We start from the raw sequence: 21,381 nt of genomic DNA, 5'->3' as shown, positions 1-21,381 counted from the left end.
ATAGCCCTAAAAATTTTGATTTGAGTATGCATTAGTAATACAATCTCCAAAATATTTTTACTTTTTAAAATTAAAATGATTTTAAATGTAGACTACATTTAAAACTCTAATCTTACTTTCAACAGAAATTTAGTTGTTCTAATTTTTAAAAAGTAAAACAACCATGACTATTTGCTGTCATTTTATAAAATCATAGGCCAACCTTTTTAGGCTTTTAAAACCTTTTTAGATTTTAAACTTTCAATCCAGGGTTGTTGGAAGCAATTTTGAAATCCTCTTTTAATTAGAGAATGACTTCAGAAATGTTTACACATCTAACAAGAATATCAGACTGAAATTTTACAATCAAATACCTTATTTTGACTAAAATCAGTATTTTAAAACTTGACCATCTATCTTATTTACCAAATTTGGCTCTAAGTGATTTTTGGACACTTTAAAAAATAAAATATTTCCCGAAGCTGTAGATGTATAAGCATCACTAAGGATAGTTTATAATGTAGTATACATTCTGAAAAGTTCTAGAAAAGGAATCTCAAAACACTGAGTGATCACTATTTTACCAGAATAAACATAGAGAAAGTGACATTTTTCAAGGGGCATGAACTGTGTACGTGACCCACCGGAGAATCTTGTTAAAATGCAGATTCTGATAAGGTGTATGAAGTGGGGGCCACAGCGTTTACACTTCTAGTATCTATTCTGCATTTGTAATTCTATGATGCATCACCAGGTGTTTCTGCTGCTGGTGAAGGACAGATCATTCTTTGAGAATACTGCCTGTTTTTGAAGAGTTGGCAGAAGTGGTAAGATAAGCAGTAGGCAAGGGTCAACAGACTAGTCAGTAGTTGTGAAGAATGGCACATGTCCATCCCACATTAAAATCCTCTTTCTGGGATTTCACACTAGAACAGACAGTCTCTGAATGAATAACCTAATGAAGATTTAGCAAATGAATAAATGAAATCCTTAAAGTCTTATGGAAAAGCTTTATATTCTTTCACAGTGCCAAGGGAAATGTTGCCATGCTAATAGTTTTAGCAAATGAAGAACAAATGGGCAAGAAGGTCTTAGTCCCAACCTGGCCTGTGATCTGACTTCTGCTCCCATCTGTTACCTTTCAGCTTTGGTAAAAGATGTTGAAATTCCTCCAGTGTATAGGCTTCGTCCACTCCAGTTAGAGCTATTGCTCCATCGGTGCCAGATCGAGGGCCATCCCAAAGTTCTCGACTGGGGTCTCTCCGAGGCACGAAGAGCATGGCCTTGTGTGCTGGTAACTGCTTGCCAGGGAGGCTCTGAAGGACCAGAATGCTATCGGGCTCCTGGAATCCGCACAGGTACAGGAAGTTGTTGTCTTGGTGGAAAGCATAGGGGATGTCGTTGCTCATGTAGTACGTAGGGTTGGACAGCAGGACCACCGTGTGGTCTGCACCACTCTGCTCCCGTGCTTCCTCGTGGATCAGAGACATTAGTTTGTGTCTGCGAAGGGCATATTCCACCTGAGATAGTCCTGGCGTCACCTCCCCTAGAAATGACAGGTAACAGTGAAGCTTTGCATTTCTAGAGTGGAAGAGAACTGAAACTTAAGATAGTTTAATATTAGATGGAGACACTAAAGTTCATTTCTTCAATTTATGCCCAATCTCCTCACAGCACATGGCAAAATTAAGGCGATAACCCAGGTTTCAAATTTCTATTCCACTGCAAAAATTTGGAAGAAATGATAGTTAAATGTGGTCCTGCCTGAAAACTGGGATCACGACCCCTTAAGATCTTTTCCAGCTCTCTGGTTCTTTTACTCATTCACTCAAATATCTATTAAACATTATTATATGGAAGCCACTCTCAGGAACACAATCCAGTTGCCCTTAAGTTTCAATATACAAGGTGAGGAGAAGGATCACACACTTCCCCAAAAGAATGTAAGTTCTTTGAAGACATCGAATTTTGTCTGTTTGCCCAATGCTATATTCTCAGGTCCCAGAATAACAACTGGAATATAGCAGGCCTTTGAACTCTAGTAATATTATCTATCTCTTGGGGCTGTCATGAGAATCAAATCTGATAAAGTGGTTCTTAAAGACTTGAAGATGCCCTAGAGAATCTTTTGAAAGCTATGGATTTATTCTGTTTACTAAACTCCGTGTAGGCACATACAAACTTTTGATATATAATTTCAAGAGTCTCAGATTCCTTTCAGTTCAGTTCAGTTCAGTCGCTCAGTCGTGTCCGACTCTCCGCGACCCCATGAATCACAGCACGCCAGGCCTCCCTGTCCATCACCAACTCCCGGAGTACACTCAAACTCATGTCCACAGAGTCGGTGATGCCATCCAGCCATCTCATTCTCCGTCGTCCCCTTCTCCTCCCGCCCCCAACCTTTCCCAGCATCAGAGTCTTTTCCAGTGAGTCAACTCGTCGCATGAGGTGGCCAAAGTATTGGAGTTTCAGCTTTAGCATCAGTCCCTCCAATGAACATCCAGGATTGATCTCCTTTAGAATGGACTGGTTGGATCTCCTTGCAGAATAAGGGACTCTCAAGAGTCTTCTCCAACACCACAGTTCAAAAGCATCGATTCTTCGGCGATCAGCTTTCTTCACAGTCCAACTCTCACATCCATACATGACCACGGGAAAAACCATTGCCTTGACTAGACGGACCTTGGTTGGCAAAGTAATGTCTCTGCTTTTTAATATACTATCAAGGTTGGTCATAACTTTCCTTCCAAGGAGCAAGCGTCTTTTAATTTCATGGCTGCAATCAGCATCTGCAGTGATTTTGGAGCCCAAAAAAACAAAGTCTGACACTGTTTCCACTGTTTTTCCATCTATAATAGATTCCTTTAAGCTCACCCAAACAACCCATTTTAAGAAACTTTGAAGGGTTATGTCTTAGTTCTTAATACTAGTACCTAGAAGACTGCCTGGCTGCTAGCCCAGTGATGCCTGCGTGAATGCTTCACTTCTGAAATGGGAATTATGCCTGCTTTCACTTAAGGCTCTCAAAAAAAAGAACTACTAAAATAGTTGTTTCCTAAGCCTACACTTAACAATATTAAGAGTAAAACAACATCTAATGCTTACTGAATGTACTATGTGTCTATACTATTCTAATTATTTACACGTATCAACTTATTTGGGCTTCCCTGGTGGCTCATGCGGGTTCAATCCCTGGGTTGGGAAGATCCCTTGGAAAAGAAATGGCAACCCACTTCAGTATTCTTGCCTGGAAAATCCCATGGACAGAGGAGCCTGGTGGGCTACAGTTCAATGGGGTCACAAAGAGTTGGACATGACTTAGTAACTAAACAACAACAATCAACTTATTTAATCTTCACAATGACTTTGTGAAGTGGGAAACTAATTATTATTCCCCATGGTAGCCAGTCAGGAGAAGGCAATGGCAAGCCACTCCAGTACTCTTGCCTAGAAAATCCCATGGATGGAGGAGCCTGGTAGGCTGCAGTCCGTGGGATCGCTAAGGGTCGGACACGTCTGAGCGACTTCACTTTCACTTTTTACTTTAACACATTGGAGAAGGAAATGGCAACCCACTCCAGTGTTCTTGCCTGGAGAATCCCAGGGACGGGGGAGCCTGGTGGGCTTCTGTCTAAGGGGTCACACAGAGTCGGACACGACTGAAGTGACTCAGCAGCAGCAGCAGCAGCAGCATGGTAGCCAGTCTCCATATGCAAGCAGAAAAAATGGCCACGAAACACTGCTGTATATAAGAAGTTAAATATAAAGATGGACAATATGTTTTCATTATTTAAAAAAAAATTAAAGGAGAGAGAAAAAAAGAATTTAGAAAAATTTGGAAAAGAATCATAATTTTTATAGTGGTATCCTATGGAGAGCGAGATAAACTGAAATTCTCTAACATGATTTTTATATTATTTGAATTTTGTTTCAGTGAGTATATACTGTTATAATTTAAATCTCAAATAAAGAGATAAAGAGGCTAAAAAAGGGAAACCATGGACAGTCCACTCCATACTCATAACCTATAATGGTTTTCTATTGTCCATTAGATCAAATTCAAACAATTAAGCTATTTTGACACTTACATTTAATATTAACATATTAATGTTCTCTACCAGGTAACTTCAACTTATCTGGCCAACACTTTTGGTAATAGCTTTACTGAGATATTTTCATACCATACAATTCACCCACAATTCACTTACAGGTATAGAATTCAATGCTTTTTGGTATAGTCACAGATTTGTGCACCCATTACCCAAAACAACTTGAGAAAATTTCATCACTCCAAAAAGAAGCCCCACACCAATTAGCAGTCATTCTGTTTTTTCTGAATCTACCCCAGCCTTTGACAACCGCCATGTTCTGTCTCTATGGGTTTGTCTATTATAGAGATTTCATATAAATGAAATTACACATAAATGAAATTACACAATATGTGGTCTTTGGAGACTTAAACTTTTTTCTTAGTATTCCTCCAATTATTGTGAAATTAATTACTTCTAAGTCTCAAGTCCAACTTGTTCTTTCCCTATTACCTTACTTATAACGTGCCCCTTTCCTAAAATTTCTTCTCCTTCCAAAGCAATTCCACTCTAAGACTAGAAGCTCAAGATGTTTGCTTTTAGACCCTCTCATTCAAAACACTTTCTTAATTAACCCTGTTCATGCTCATTTGTTCCTCTGATCTACTTTTAACAAAAATTAACTATTTCTTTTCCATACATACATATTATAGTTGTGTATAAATGTACTCACATCATACTACCCCCCACCCCATTTCTTCATTATTTGAGCCCTCATTCCCCTTCCCTCCTTCTACCCACATTAGAGCCACCCCCATGGTTTGTATTCTAGTAAGTAAACTTCCCCTTATGGATCACAGCCTTGTCATGGGGGAAGGAACTTGCATAACTCAATGAAGCTATGAGCCATGCTGTGCAGGGCTACCCAAGAAAGACAGTGATAATGAAGAGCTCTGACAAAACATGGTTTATTGGAGAAGGGAATGGCAAGTCACTCCAGTATTCTTGCTGTGAGAACCCCATGAACAGCATGAAAAGTCTTTTTAAAAAGATACGACACTGGAAGATGAGCCCCCCAGGTTGGAAGGTGTCAAAGATGCTACTGGAGAAGAGCGGAGGCAATTACAGACATGAATCTGAGCAAACTCCCGGAGATAGTGGAGGACAGAGGAGACTGGCCTGCTACAGTCCAGGGGATCACAAAGAGTCGGACATGACTTAGTAACTAAACAACAATAACAGGACTTACTGACTGAACAACAACATCATATCCTTTCCTATTTTTCTCAATGTTCATATAAACACATACATATTACCTGCATTTAGGGTTTTATGAGTCCCTACTGTTCTACAAAAATGGGATACAACACAGTCTTTTCTTCACATTGCTTTTCTAACACAACAATACCTCATAGAAATCCCTCCCACCAAATCATCTGGCCTAACTTCCACTCATTCTGCTTGATGTCTCCATATTATTTCTTGGGGCATTGTATCATAATTTCCTGATTAATTTCCCTACTGGTGGGCATTCATATAACTTTCTGCTTTCTGCTATCATAATAAATATCTTTATACTTATATCCATAGGGTGCCTTCATGCCCTGTGTACACTGGTGCTTTTATTTCTGTAGGATAGTCCCAGGAGAGAAATTGGTGAATCAAAGTTGAGTTTTCTTAGTACTCATGTCCAGTACATGCAACTCAGTTGTTTCTGATTACTTGGGAAGTGTCTAGCTGTTTTACCTGTAACTGTATCCCATTAATAATTTTTAACTTTTGTTGACCTACAATAGAAACATTGACATTTTTATTAATATTAACGAAATTGGGGAGAAATGAAATAGATAAGTGAGGGGCCTTGTGGCAGTTTGAATTGGCAAAGCAACAGAGCTGGTCCTAGAAGAGCTCATAACACATTTCTTTCTCTCAGGATTAAGTTGGCCAAGAGCACCCTAGGGCTCCACCACAGAATACTGAACTTTGTACCAGAGCCTAAGAATAACTTAACTATTTATCTTCCTGATAATTATTCATGTTAACTCTGCTACTGTTACTCAATATTGGAAATTTCCCAGTTTACCACAAACAGCACGTACTCTTTTCTAAAAGCAGAGGCTGCTTATAACAAGTGAATTATCCAACTTTTCCTTTTTTTGTTTTACTTTTGTCCCTTTCCTGTGCTTTGCTTTGGTTATTTCACAGTCTTAGTCCATATAATAAAACTAAACTTAAAAAAGCAATTCATTTTGTGATTTTAAAAAAATTTTGAAAGAAAACTCACAGTATTAATGATCTTAATTAATGAATGTGTTATCTCATTTTCATTAATAACAGAGTATACACATAGCGTATTAGGAAGTAACTTCTGAAAAAAGATAAAAATTATTTAAAAATCAAAGCAGGATTGCAAAACCATCTTTCACATCCTTCAAGCATTCATCATTGCTGAATGTAATTTCATACAAATGACTATATGAGAAATATTTAAAACACTGGCTACATTTCCAAGCTTACTAATTATAAACACTATAGAGTGACTATTAACTAAATGCTTCTAAACTTCTGAAATTTCAAGGAACTCTTGGTTACAACAGAAAAATTATCCAAGGAAAAACATACCTTTTCTTATCAATTGAAGGAGGGGGTAAAAGTGTGATAAAGCAATGAACTTTAACCCTAGAGGTAAACCTGACAGTTATTATGGCCTTTGATCATAGAACTAACCATTATAGTCAGTGTAGCCCAAGTTTCTTCAGATAAAATTGTATCTGAATAGACTTTATGGGTAATTTCATCAAACCGTAAAGTATTAAAAGGCAAAGTCAGTATTTTATCACATGAAGTCAATTAAGGATAGAGGGGCTATTCGAACAAGCTTATTTAGCCAATCAAATGCCTAGATGTCACAATCTGGACTCTGTAAATAGAAAAGTCTCATAATCAATCTTGAGAGTCGGCTGCCAAGAAGAAAAGCTCTTCCAGGATATCGAGAACTGGCCCTCTGAAGACAATAAGAAAAATGTTCTTCATATTTTATCAGCCAGGCAGAAAACCCAGAGAAGAAAGTTTTATGAAGACTGAATATGGATGGAAAGATGCAAGTCTTTGCTACAATATAGGTATGTATTTTAATTACTTCCTGAAACTAACTAGGTTAGGATTTTTTTCTTTTCTGGCTGTGCCTTGTGGCATGTGGGTTCTTAGTTCCCCTACCAGGAATTGAGCCTGTGCCCCCTGCAGTGGAAGAGAGGAGTCTTAACCACTGGACTGCCAGGGAAGTCCCTAGGTTAAGATTTTAACATGGTCTGATTTGAAGAAGTGTCCCTGAGTTCTGTTTAATATTAGGTAGCTTTTATTGTGTAATAAGAAAGAAGTGCATAAAATGATCTATTACTATATAGTTGGAAAACGGGGATAAAGAAAAAGTTAACAAACATTTCCTTTACAACGTAAAACATAGACATCTCTGAAAAAATGAAATGACCAAATAATTGAGAAAAATCTCTAAATGGACTTTATTTGCATATACTGAGCAAAATAAGCCAGAAAAAAAAGGGTTCATACTGTATGATTTCACTTACACAAAACTCAAGAACAGGCAAAACAATCATGCTGATAGAAACGAGACCAGTGGTTAAGGATGGAGATGGGATTGACTAGAAGGGTATGCGAGGAACTTCTAGGGTGATGGCAATGTTCTATATCTTGAATGGGGTATGAGTTATATTGTTGTATGTAGGTATAGGTATGTAGGGACGATCATTATCCTTATAAAAGTAATTGTTTACATGAAAGCCCCAAATTATCTGGCTTTCTTGCACAATGTCAAGAATGAGTTTCGAGTGATTCAGGAGACTTTTATTATTCAGTTCTTTAGAAGATTCCCAATTCTTTCCTGGGGTAGATTCAAGCTAATCTTTACCCCAGAGAATTTCTTGATATGGACGAGAAATATGCACAAAGGTGTTTCTGTAATATCTATAATAGTATAAAAATCTCACCCCACTGGAATAAATCTTGATCTTTTAGATATTATTAAAGTCAACCATGTTTAACAAAACTTAAAAAAAAAATACACCCCTTGCTTAAGGCAGAACTACAACTAAACTATCACTAAACTAAAGATGATAACTAACTGGTTTTGAAACTTTTCAGCGAAGAAGATTTGGGAATGATTATGTATAATCCACTCTAGAAACTTTTCGTCATTTAAAATATTACACTTGACAATAACCGTACAGTCTTAGCCATTATTTGATGATAAGGGACAAAAAAGTTCATGGTAAAGGCATTCCCTCAAATTCTGGGCCACATAGTTGTGTTCTGATTATGTCCCAGGGAATCGAGTCATTGCTGTAGTTGAAAGAAAACCAAGAAGTGGTTCTGCATAGGTCAGACAAGTCATTCTGACAAGCCCAACTCTTTCAATAACCCCTTTTTAAGCTCCAAACTATATCACATATTCCAAAATTAATTTTGATTAGGAACATAAAAATGTTAGAAATATAGGTTTTTTTGGAAATAATGCTTAATTAGGCACTAATTTTTCCTATCCTCTGGAAGGGAACTGTTGATGAAGCTGCACACCTTGCAATGTCAAGGAACTATCTAAGTGTCTTTCTTGTACAGATACTGTAAAAGTAGACTCATGGTTCATAATGGTATTTAGCTCAGAATGCCACTTGCCTTCCTTCATGGAATCCCTTTTCTTCCTGGTGACAGATAATAAGTAGAAGGCATGTTAATGATCAAGGAGGATGAACTGACATTTCTATCTCTACATACATGGTTCTTAACATAGAGATGGCAATGTCATTAAAAAAAAGAAATAGTCTATAATGCTCAGACTTCTTTAAGCAAAGGAAAAGTTTTAAAAATCACTGAGAGGACTTGGGGGAGTGAATCTCTTTATTTCCATCTAAAGTAGTAGTAAGCACAGCCAACACAGAACTCCTTTATCTCCCATGTCTTTCTGCTGATACTTTCCAAGTTACTGTTGCTTCAGGAAACGCATAGGTATGGCCAAAAGAAATCCAGGGAAATTCAAAATACAGAAGGTGCTGATCCAGTAATTTCACTTCTAAGAATGTGGGGTTTTTCTTTTTTGGCCACATGGCTTGTGGGATCTTAATTCCCTGACCAGGGACTGAACCTGGGCCACCACAGTACTGAATCCTAATCACTGGACTGCCAGGGAAGTCCCACTAAGAATTTAAGGAAATAATTGATCAGTATATAGAGTGACTATACATGCACACACAATTCTATGTAAGAAATAAGTCTAGAAAAATAATGCACTAAAATCTCAATAGTTGCTTTCTCTAAATGGTGGAATTATGAGTAACTTTTTTAAAAAAATTATGCTTATCTGTATTCTTTAATTTGCCTATAATATATATAGAACTTGTAAAATAATTAGGAAAATGACTGAGATATTTTTCAAAAGTTTTAAGTACTGGCAAGTATTGGGAAAACATGCCAAACATGAAACCTTTGGGAGCAAAACATATCATAGAAACATAATTTTATATTTCAAACTAACAAACGGACTTTAGGCCTATACAACAGATTTTTAAAAAAGGATTACGTGTCTTTTAATTTTTCTTAATAATTGACTTTTCCTACACCCCACAATTATTTTAACACTTTGATAAATTCTGCATCTCTACATGGTGGAAGATAAGTGATTAATACTTTGGAAACTCTGTATGTGATGGCTTCTTTCACAATGATAATTCTGTTTTCAAATTCCATCTACTTCTATCCCTTCTACTTACACCAATCCTTATTGTCCAGGAGAATAAAGATTATGATGTGTATTCCTTTCCCCCCATAGTTTATAGGAACATATGAACTTGTATGTGCATATTTATTCACACTCACTTTTTACACAGTTACCATGCACGTAACAGAAATAACAGTCTAGACACAGAGGCCATCACCCCGAGGATATGATTACTAGTTTCAAGGCCTGGAAAATGCAGCTCACCATGTAAAAGTATCTCACCACGAGAAATCAGTAATTTTCAAAGCTGGTAAAACTTAATATCAAACTGAAGCTACAGGCAGGTTGACTGGATAGAGAAATGTTTAAATTAGCACCAACTGTACTGCTACAAAGCTTACCTTACAGCTTTGAAAAACTCTGATTTCTTGTGTGTTTCAGTGGTGAGCTGCATTTCCTGAGTCTCAGCCAACTTCCCAGCAGGAACTCTAGTCTGATGAAGAACCAGCAACAGGAAGCCCTCACTGAGAGACACACTGGTATCATTCACTGAATGGAGACAGTGAAAGAGCAACATATTTCCAAAGGCAATTCAGATTGTATTAATAATCTAGGCTTACACAGTAAATACAGATTTAACTTCCCATGGCAGAAGCCTTGGAAAACGTGACTGCATTTTCTATAAAGCATTTGGTTTCATCCTATCTACCTCTTTGGGATGATATTCATTCATCACAGTTCATCACTTAACTGTCTCTTTGAAAAAATAAAACAAAGAAGTCTTAGGTATGAATTTGAAACAGTAATGACATCTTCTAGCAGCAATATTGGAATCTTAAAGTAGAAAAAAAAATCAGTGAGGTAAACCTTCACCAATTTCTAAAAATTAGTGAAGTAAAGAGTCAGACACGACTGAGCGACTGAACTGAACCTTTTATCAACTTTTTGCATCACCTTTACCATCGTTATCACCTCTCAAAGCTGGGACAATCACATCTGAAAATTTTGTGTAATCTCTATAGAAATATTTTTGTTAATACTGAAATAAGCATTTCATGCTTTCAAGAAAAATGTTTCCTAACATGTTTTTAATACAGTTCACAATGAATTGAAAGTCAGAACACAGTTCTAGAAATCATGTTTTAGGAAACGTTTCTTTAAAAACATCATGAAATACATATTTTTTTCCACTAATACTTCTGAATTTTAGCCTAATCATATTTATTCCCCTAGATGGTGCTGTCTAAACAGTACTATTAGCCCTACCGCTATTTAAATTTACATTAATTAAAAAATTCTACTGGATGGCATGGTTCTAGACAAAGCTCTGAAGAGAGAGACAGTCATTACAGTTCAAAGGCCTTACCTGGTCTGAGGAGGTGTGGATGTGTAAAGGGGCTGGGCTGGCCTAAGTATCGGTTTGGAATCCTCCTCTCTGGGATGGGCTGCAGGGAGTATCTTCGCCGTGAACATGACAAGCATCCTGAAGGAGAAATAAGGACAATGAAATGGAACAGTGCATCTAGCTAGTCCTCACAGTATATACACATTTATCTGTCTCCAGGGGTAGGTTGCTTTAGAAAAATGCAACTATCTCCTTCAGTATTTATGTGGCCCTTCCCCTGGGCCAGCCAGAGCCTGTGTTGGGCCTCAGGGACATAGAAATAAGATTATTTTTACCTTGAGTGACTTTAGTCTACTATTACATAATAGAGGCATATACACACACAGTATGATTAGCATATGAATATGGAGCTATGGGAAAAGAAAAAAGGAAACAAAAGCAGGGGAAGGGCTAGGAAGCATTTCATTGAAGTAGTGTGACGCTGTGCCCTAAAATTCAGAAAAAGTGAATGTTTTTACTGAGAATATGTGAAGTCTGCGGAAATATGCACATACTATCTCATTTAATATTGGAATGTTAGAGCTAGATGAAATAATGTATGAAAAATGCTTAATCACAGTTAGTACACAAGACGCTGCTAAGCTTCAATACTAGGACTGAATACTAGAGTTCAATACTCTAGTATTCAATCTATTAAGTGTGTGACTGGCACATGCTGGAAAAAACACAAGAATAACGTAAGACTATCTGCCCTGGTCTTGAAAGAATATATAGTCTAGTGGATGTGAGACAGAGCAGTAGCACATGGTAAGCACAGTGCCGGATTCACACACAAGGTTTCTGAGAGCACAAAGACTAAAACAATGCTGCAGGAAGGCACAATGACAGAGACAGGTCACAGAGCTCTGGGGAACAGAGCAGCACACAAAAGGTGCTCATGTGGGGCTGCAGGAGTAGGTGACGCCTACTGATGCTAAAGCTGAAACTCCAATCCTTTGGCCACCTCATGCGAAGAATTGACTCACTGGAAAAGACCCTGATGCTGGGAGGGACTGGGGGCAGGAGGAGAAGGGGACAACAGAGGATGAGATGGCTGGATGGCATCACCGACTCGATGGACATGAGTTTGAGTGAACTCTGGGAGTTGGTGATGGACAGGGAGGCCTGGCGTGCTGTGATTCATGGGGTCGCAAAGAGTCGGACACGACTGAGAGACTGAACTGAACTCTGAGCAGGAATTAGTCACGTGAAAGCGACAAGGGGAGGGGAAGGTACATGAATGAGACACGGAAGGGAAGGCATAGAAGACACTGTGCTTGCATGCGTGCGTGTATGCTTACTAAGGGAAGAGGGACGGAAAGAGAGTTTCAGGTCAGTGCTGCTGCTGGAGGGAAAGTAAAATATCAGCACGGTAAGGATCAGACAACTAAAGGCTTTGTACACCAAACTAAGGAATTAGATTTTTAACTGTCACGAGGTTGGCGTTATCGCTTTTAAAAAAAATAAGGAATTAGATTCTGAAGTAATTTGTGCAATGTTGGCTCATATGGTAAATAGTCTGCCTGCAATGCAGGAGACCTGGGTTCGATCCCCAGGTTGGGAAGATTCCCTGGAGAAGGGAATGGGAACCCACTCCAGTATTCTTGCCTGGAGAATTCCATGGACAGAGGAGCCTTGCAGGCTATAGTCCATAGAGTCACAAAGAGTCAGACATGACTGAGCGACTAACACTTTCACTTTCTCATGCAATACTTAGGAAGTCAGGATTTAAACTCAGTTTTACCTTCAAAATCTTTGATCTTTCCCCTCCACCCTGCCACTAAGTCCTCTCTACCGAATTCCCAATGACACAATTAGTGCCATACAATCTCCCTGTGAACATACAATCATTCCAACAGCAAAACGCGAAAGTCTACATCAAGTTAAAGGTTCTAGTAGGGATTATAAAGTAGGAATGACAGTGTATTTAAATTTCACTTAATACTATTCTTCCTATGATTGTTATTTTTAATCCCTATTCCATTAAAAAAATTTGTCTCAGTGCACTAAAATGGCTTTATCACTGCAATATTTTGCATGGTAGCCCCCAAAAGACATATCTATGCTGTAATCCCCAGACCCTGTGACTGTTAATTTGGAAGAGAAGTTTCTACAGATGTAGAACTAGATTAAGGAACTTGAGATAAAAAGATCATCCTGTATTATCTGGGTCAGTCCTAAATCCAATGACCTGTGTTCTTACAAGAGAAATGCAGAGGGAGAAGTGAGACAGAAGAGAAGGAAGCAATGTAACCATGGAGGCAGAAATGGGGGTGATGTGGCTACAAGCCAAGGAATACCTAGAGCCATCAGAGGCTGAGACGTGAAGGACAGAGGCCCTCCTAGAGCCTTTGGAAGGAATGGAGCCCTGCTGACACACGATGTCAAGCTTCTGGTCTCCAGAACTGTGAGACAATCCATTTCTACCTTTTTTTTAATGTATTTATTTTTTAAAAATTTTGGTTGTGCTGGGTCTTCGTTGCTGCGCGCGGGTTTTCTCCAGTTGTGGAGAGTGGGGGCTACTCTGTTGTGGTGCGTGGGCTTCTCACTGGGTGGCTTCTCTAGCTGCAGAGCACCGGCTCTAGGTGCACAGGCTTCAGTAGTTGTAGCACTCAGGCTCAGCAGTTGTGGCACATGGGCTTAGTTGCTCCATTGCATGTGGACTCTTCCTGGACCAGGGATCAAACCTATGTTCCCTGTACTGGCAGGTGGATTCTTAGCCAATCGACCACCAGGGAAGTCCTCTACTGTTTTAAGCAGACATGTTCGTGTTAATTTGTTATGGTAGTCTCAGGAAACCAATACTATGACTTTCTAACGTTGAAATTCTTCATTTTTCCCAAACCAAAACATGGAAGAACTGAGAAGTAGGTTATTAAAGCTCAGTAGCCCAGAGGTCATATTATGCAAGGGGCATGCTGCGGCCATACTACAACAGGTTCCACTGGTTTACAGGGCACTGTTTGAGGCTTTTAGGAAAACATGGGAGAAACAGTCCAGAGGGTTAAGGATGGTCTGGTTTGACTGTGGACTAGCTCCATTTAGAAGGTCTAGTCGCTACACCAAGCCCAGAATGACACCACAATGCAGCCCTCTGACATAAGCTTATAAGTCTGCCTGCCACATAATCAGTACCCTCAGGTCTCCTAGCAGTGGTCCAAGGTGATAACATTGTCCTCAATGTAAAAACGCCTATTTACAGTCACTGCCTCTACCACCAGCACCAGCAGAGCCTGAGCTGAGACGAAACTACGGTTCTCACTCCCTAGAGAAGCCCTTTCTAACCATCTGTTAAAAACATGGTGGACTACTACCAAGTTCTAGGATTGGAGAGACATGCTTCACCTGAGGATATTAAAAAGGCTTATCGAAAAGTGGCACTTAAATGGCACCCAGATAAAAATCCAGAAAACAAAGAAGAAGCTGAGAGAAAATTCAAAGAAGTAGCTGAGGCATATGAGGTATTATCACATGATGAAAAACGGGACATTTACGATAAATACGGCAAAGAAGGATTAAATGGTGGAGGTGGAAGTGATTTCGATGATTCTTCTGAATATGGCTTCACATTCCGTAAGCCAGATGATGTCTTTAAAGAAATTTTTGGTGAAAGGGACCCATTTTCATTTCATTTCTTTGAAGACTCACTTGAAGACCTTTTAAATAATTCAAGGAGCTCCTATGGAAGCAGAAACAGAGGTGCACACAGATCCTTTTTCTCTACATCCAGCGAATACCCAGTTTTTGAGAGATTTTCTTCATATGATACAGGATATACACCATTTGGTTCACTGGGCCAGGAGGGACTTTATTCATTTTCTTCCCTGGCATTTGATGATAGTGGGATGGACAACTATGTTACTGTTACCGCTTCAGGTAAGATTGTTAATAGCAGAAATACCAAGACAAAAAGAATTACTGAGGATGACCTAGAAAGAGATCAATACGATGGTGAGTTGAAGTCCTTTCTTTCAAATGGTGTGGCAGATAAAGAGGGCTTTGATGAAGAATGCAGTTGGAGAAGACAGTCATTTAACAATTATTCACCAAAGTCCTGCAGCCCCAAACATGCAAACAACGATGAGCAGGGTGTAACTTGGGTCACCAGCAACTGGAATCCCTCTATTTTCTCAGCAGGATTCAAAGAAGGTGGTAAGAGGAGAAAAAAGAAGCATAAAGAAGAAAAGAAGAAGAAGTCAACTAAAAGGAATCATTAAATTGATTCTTCAGACACATTATGTTCATATAACATTTGGACGCAACTCTGTGTCTGTTTCTGTTAATCAGTTTTGTAGATATTTGTTTAATACTACACTAAGATTACATTTTTAACGTGCTTAGCAGGATTGTAGACATCTGATGCGTGGTTGTCTGGATTAGATATGTTAGAAAAAGATGAATTGTGGTGACAGTGATATTAAGAGTTTAGAAAACAGCAACGATTATTTTACTTTTTGTTTTTGAGATAAATGCTTATATGGACTTCCCTCATAGCTGAGTTGGTAAAGAACCCACCTGCAATGCAGGAGACCCTGGTTCGATTCCTGGGTTGGGAAGATATGCTGCAGAAGGGATAGGCTACCCACTCCAGTATTCTTGGTTTTCCGTTATGGCTCACATGGTAAAGAATCTGCCTGCAATGTTTATATATTATATATACCATATAAATACTTATATACTATGAAGTTTTTCTTTAGTCAAGTCTATAATCTATAATCATTCCTTTGATCTAATTAAAGCTACTTTACAGACTTCTGACATACATAAAGCATTAGCAGCTAAAAATGTATTAAAATACACGGGTTCAGTCTACATAGTTATTAATGAGATGACTTTTTTCAATGATCACAGAGCACTTCGTACACAACTTAAGACACTATAAATTAAAAATGAAAGTATAAAAGCATTTTAAATTAAAAATAGCTACACTTATATCTGGACGCCTATGTTCACAGCACACTTATTCACAACAGCCAAGAGGTGGAGCCAATACAAATGTCAACTGATGGATGGATAGATAAAATACATATACATATAGGCATACACAGATTCTGAATTCAGCCTCAAAAAGTAAGGAAACCTTGTCACATGTGACAACATGGATGAACTTTGAGACATTATGATTCTACTTTTATGAGGTATCTAAAGTCAAATTCATAGCAATAGCAAGTGAAAATACGGTGACCAGGGGCTGCAAGGAGGAGGAGAAAGCACTGTTAGTGGTGACAGATTTAGATCTGCAAGATGAAAAAGTTCTGGAGATCTTTTCACAACTGTTTATTTAAAAATTATTAACATGGCATATTTGATGTTACATGTATTTTACATGGAGAAGGCAATGGCAATCCACTCCAGTACTCCTACCTGGAAAATCCCATGGATGGAGGAGCCTTGTAGGCTGCAGTCCACGGGGTTGCGAAGAGTTGGACATGACTGAGTGACTTCACTTTCACTTTTATGCACTGGAGAAGGAAATGGCAACTCACTCTTGCCTGGAGGATCCCAGGGACGGCGGAGCCTCGTGGGCTGCCATCTATGGGGTTGCACAGAGTCGGACACAACTGAAGCGACTTAGCAGCAGCAGCAGACAGACTTTTAACTGGCTACCGGGCTTCCCAGGTGGTGCTGTTCTGTTCTGTTCTGTTCAGTCGCTCAGTCGTGTCCGACTCTTTGCGACCCCGTGGACTGTAGCCTACCAGGCTTCTCCATCCATGGGATTCTCCAGGCAAGAACACTGGAGTGGGTTACCATTTCCTTCTCCGGGGATCTTCCCAACCCAGGGATCGAACCCAGGTCTCCCGCATTGGAGGCAGACGCGTTAACCTCTGAGCCACCAGGGAAGCCCTACCAAAGGATAAAACCCATTGCAGTCCCAATCTGACTAACCTTTAACCTCAGAAAAAATATGGAACGCTTCACGAATTTGCGTGTCATGCTAGTGGTAAAGAACTCGGCTGCCAATGCAGGAGACCTAAGCGATGTAGGTTTGATCCCTGGGTGGGGAAGATCCCCTGGAAAAGGGAATGGCAACCCACTCTGGTATTCTTGCTTGGAGAATCCTATGGACAGAGGGGCCTGGCGGGCTACAGTCCGTGGGGCCGCAAAGAGTCAGACATGATTAAAATGACAGCATGCATGCATGTATTTTACCATATTTTTTTTTCTTATAAGGCCACACTTATCCTGGATTCTTCAGAGCAATGTGAAGCTGTATCATGCATGGGTGGCCATCAGTGACTTATACCAGATAGGAAACTTTCTAATTTTTTGAGTATGTACACAGGCTATAAAAATACATTACTCTAAAATACCACCTTTAGCCATCTCAACCTAGGCTTATGATGGAAGAAAAACAGATGAGTTTCAGAGTTACAGATAATATCAGATATTGAGCAACTGGTTTGGGCTCAATGTTTTTATATATTTGCTTCCTTTAAATGAATTTCAACACAATTACTTCTGAACTTCCTGTAATTATTTCATTTTCCAAATACACTGTTTTCATCCTATTATTTTTATTCTTTCACTCATTCAACGGTATTTTTTGAGTACCCACTATTTGTGGTAGTATCTTAGGTACCTGGGGTACAATAATGAACAAACAAAAAAACTCTTAGCTGTCACAGAGCTTAGACTGCAGAGAGACAATAAACAAATACTAAGTAAAATATGTTAGTCATCAGTTCAGTTCAGTTCAGTCGCTCAGTCGTGTCCGACTCTTTGCGACCCCATGAATCACAGCACGCCAGGCCTCCCTGTCCATCACCAACTCCTGGAGTTCACTCAAACTCATGTCCATCGAGTCGGTGATGCCATCCAGCCATCTCATTCTCTGTCGTCCCTGTCTCCTCCCGACCCCAATCCCTCCCAGCATCAGAGTCTTTTCCAGTGAGTCAACTCGTCGCATGAGGTGGCCAAAGTATTGCAGTTTCAGCTTTAGCATCAGTCCTTCCAATGAACACCCAGGACTGATCTCCTTTAGAATGGACTGGTTGGATTTCCTTGCAGTCCAAGGAACTCTCAAGAGTCTTCTCCAACACCACAGTTCAAAAGCATCAATTCTTTGGCGATCAGCTTTCTTCACAGTCCAACTCTCACATCCATACATGGCCACGGGAAAAACCATAGCCTTGACTAGACGGGCCTTTGTTGGCAAAGTAATGTCTCTGCTTTTTAATATACTATCTAGGTTGGTCATAACTTTCCTTCCAAGGAGTAAGTGTCTTTTAATTTCATGGCTGCAATCAGCATCCGCAGTGATTTTGGAGCCGAAAAAAAGGGTGTAAGTAAAAAAAAAATCAGGGGAAGGACATAGAAATTTCAGAGCAAGAGTGGTGAAATTTCAGCCAAGGTAGCCAGGGTGAAATGATGGTTACATGTGAGAAAAGATCTCAATGAAATGAAGGAGTCAGCCATGTGGATATTTGGTCAAAGAGGATTCCAGGTAGCAGGACTAGCAAGTCAAATGTCCCTAAAGCATGTTGTATAAGGTGTGTGAGGAACATGGAGATCCGCATGGCCCTTTCTGAGAGCAAGTAGATGAAGTATGAAAGGTAACAGAAGTCCACAGTATGCAATGACTTCCAGATCACAGTATAAACTATGGTATAACATTTGGGACAGGAAGCCACTGGAGGCTCTGAGCACAAGAGTGACATAATCTGACACACTTAAACAGGCCTACTCTGGCAGCTGTAAATAGGACATGCCTGGCGGTCCAGTAGTTAAGACTTCACACTTCCACTGCAGGGAGCAGTTGGGAAACTAAGATCCGGTTGCCAAGAGTCAGATACAACTTGGCCACTTGACAATACTGCCTTTCTTGAGCTCCCATGTCACTTGAGTCAAGACTCTAACCACCATCCTTTGCTATATTCTCATTTGTCTGTTGCTTCTCTATCATCTGACTAGACTGCAACTCTCCAGAATGACTAACTCAAAAGTTATTGATTAAAGTTATTCTGGCTCAATAAAAAGTTCCAAAAGAACTCTACTATGCTAGAGTAAGACCTAGCACAAGCATAACAGGAAAAGGACTATATGGCAATCATAAAACATTCCTGATTTGCTACTTGTGATACTGTGTTAGTTTCAGTTCCCTATCAGTAAAATATTTGCTCTTACTGGACTTGTGAAGATCCAATGAGATCATTCATTCAGAAAGCCTATATATGTATGGTTGTGGTTTAGTCGCTAAGTTGAATGAGACCCCATGGTCTTGAGACCCCATGGACTGCAGCCTGCCAGGCTCCTCTGGCCATCGGATTTTCCAGCAAGAATACTGGAGTGGGTTGCCATTTCTTTCTCCAGGGGATCTTCCCGAACTGGGGATTGAACCCAGTTCTCCTGAACTGCAGGCAGATTCTTCACCGACTGAGCTACCAGGGAATTCCCCTATAAATGTACATTATGATGGTAATAGAAGACGTAGTTAAATTTACTTATTCTACTAAGGGAAAATAAAGCATGATAAACACATTTTTCAAAGATCTTGGTGTGTATAATCCAGTAAACTAAAAACTTAAACTACAGTTGCTCAGTTGGAGAAGGAAATGGCAACCCACTCCGGTGTTCTTGCCTGGAGAATCTCAGGGACGGGGGAGCCTGGTGGGCTTCCGTCTATGGGGTCACACAGAGTCGGACACGACTGAAGTGACTTAGCAGCAACAGTTGCTCAGTAGTGTCCAACTCTTTGCGACCCCATGTACTATACAGTCCATGGAATTCTCCAGGCCAGAACACTGGAGTGGGTAGCCGTTCCCTTTTCCAGGGGATCTTCCCAACCCAGGAATCGAACCCAAGTCTCCTGCATTGCAGGTGGATTCTTTACCAGCTGAGCCACCATGGAAGCCCTGGTGTAATCCAGTACCTTGTCCTAAACCTTGATTAATCAGGTTTCACACAAAGCCTCAACAAATATAAAAAAAGAAGAAAAGTCACAAGAAAACCAATGGTTCCAGCTCTAAATCATAAGCTCTGGCCTTTGTGTTCAAGACTGACTAACAGCCTATCTATTCACCTACTCTCGATGGAGAGGGACAGCTTTCTGCAGCCTAGCTATTAGAAGCAAAGAGCAAGTTCTGTGCACTGGACAATTATTACTTTTTATTTTTATATTTTAAAGTTAGGAGTAAGTCTTGATATAATTACCATCCCACTGTCAATAAATTCAAGTATAGCAACACAATAAATAAATGCCAAGACACAGCTTTGGTGTCACAGACCACATGCTCTGGTGCACACACTGTTCACCTATCGCCCCCAAAACCTGAAAGGCAGACGATTCAGCTTTCACTGATCGTTTCAATTCCTCACGATACAATGCACCCTAAAAATATCCCCCCCCCATACTCCCAGAATACTCTACCTTGCCTTTACAACCAAAACTTTCAGACATAAAAGGCCTCAGGAGTATTTCCAAACATTACCTCTCCCAAGAGGAACTACTCAAAGGATTTGTATTATTAAACGTAACGTTTCACGTCCATTTCGTGAGAGCCAGATCTCACGTCAACTCTTTGAAAACACGAAAATATGATTTTAAGTTATCCTACACTTATTAGGTTATCCTAACAAGAGCTACCTGATGATAGACACCTTGTCACCAGAACAAGTGTGATAACTGACACAAGTTTCCTGAGTCCGCATGACTTAGCCCCTCGGGGAAGACAGCACACACTTTTCTCTCTGCAGTCATTTCAACTCCCAGAGTACCTCAACGGTTGAGAGAACACCGGGCCCACCCTTTCTCAGGGGCAGCAGGAGGAAGAGAAGAAATTCGAGGAGTGCACTGAGGGTTTGGGCGTGGACGTCCCGGTAGAAGGGTCCGCCGAAGCAGGGGTCGCCTGAGACCAACTTGGATCCCGCTTGGCGCGCCTCAGGCTTCGCAGGGCAAGCTCCAGAGGGGACACTGTGGGAGGTTAAGTCTAACCTGAGAGGCTGCGGGCGCTTGCTGCCGCGGGAACAAGCCTAGTTGCCGAGAGTAGCCAAGGCATAACTGCCACGCTCAGGCGTCAGGAAGGAAACGAAGAAACCTGCCGGAGAAGCGGTCGCCAACAGGGATGCGTCGCCAGGAAACCTGGCCAGGCGCCCCGCCCCTTCCGGCCGGCGCCGCGCGCCGGGCTTTCCTCCCACAGCGGCGCAGTCTGTTTACGTCACGCTGGGAGCTGTGAGGGCCGCTCCGACCGCAGAGCCATCTTGGTGGCGTCATGGCATCATATTCTATTTAATGGTCACACTCGAGAGACTATTCTATTCTAAAC

The 21,381-nt window shown here is 40.3% G+C and overlaps 2 protein-coding genes across 6 annotated transcripts in view; one reads left to right on the top strand and one right to left on the bottom strand.

Moving 5' to 3' along the window:
* XPNPEP3 (X-prolyl aminopeptidase 3) overlaps window positions 1–21,249 on the bottom strand; it is a 44,248-nt gene extending 22,999 nt beyond the window's left edge. For 2 of the 5 annotated variants that reach the window (XM_055394117.2, XM_088837516.1), the window contains exons 1-3: window positions 21,051–21,249; window positions 11,102–11,218; window positions 1,118–1,525 (exon numbers count right to left, since the gene is read on the bottom strand). In XM_055394117.2, coding sequence (XP_055250092.2) covers window positions 1,118–1,525; window positions 11,102–11,218; window positions 21,051–21,114 — 589 coding nt within the window. In that variant the 5' untranslated portion in view covers window positions 21,115–21,249. The other 3 variants (XM_055394118.2, XM_088837517.1, XM_055394119.2) reach the window with 3 other exon arrangements.
* Window positions 14,419–15,336, top strand: DNAJB7 (DnaJ heat shock protein family (Hsp40) member B7). The gene is made up of 2 exons (XM_088837519.1): window positions 14,419–15,097; window positions 15,257–15,336. The coding sequence occupies exons 1-2, from the start codon at window positions 14,419–14,421 to the stop codon at window positions 15,334–15,336; spliced, it is 759 nt and encodes a 252-aa protein (XP_088693645.1).
* Window positions 21,250–21,381: the final 132 nt, after the last annotated feature.

The sequence above is a fragment of the Moschus berezovskii genome, chromosome 6 (genome assembly GCF_049115385.1).
Source record: "Moschus berezovskii isolate FMDL1 chromosome 6, NW_MosBer_1.0, whole genome shotgun sequence".
NCBI classification, from domain to species: domain Eukaryota; kingdom Metazoa; phylum Chordata; class Mammalia; order Artiodactyla; family Moschidae; genus Moschus; species Moschus berezovskii.
Note: the sequence above shows the minus strand (reverse complement) of the source record. Positions and strands in the feature narration are given on the sequence as shown.

Bases quoted from the DNA above. Each gene is read 5' to 3' on its own strand.
- DNAJB7 (XM_088837519.1), top strand. From the start codon at position 14,419: ATGGTGGACTACTACCAAGTTCTAGGATTGGAGAGACATGCTTCACCT. The intron at 15,098-15,256 runs GTGTGGCAGATA...TTTTCTCAGCAG, and splicing joins GAAGTCCTTTCTTTCAAATG to GATTCAAAGAAGGTGGTAAG.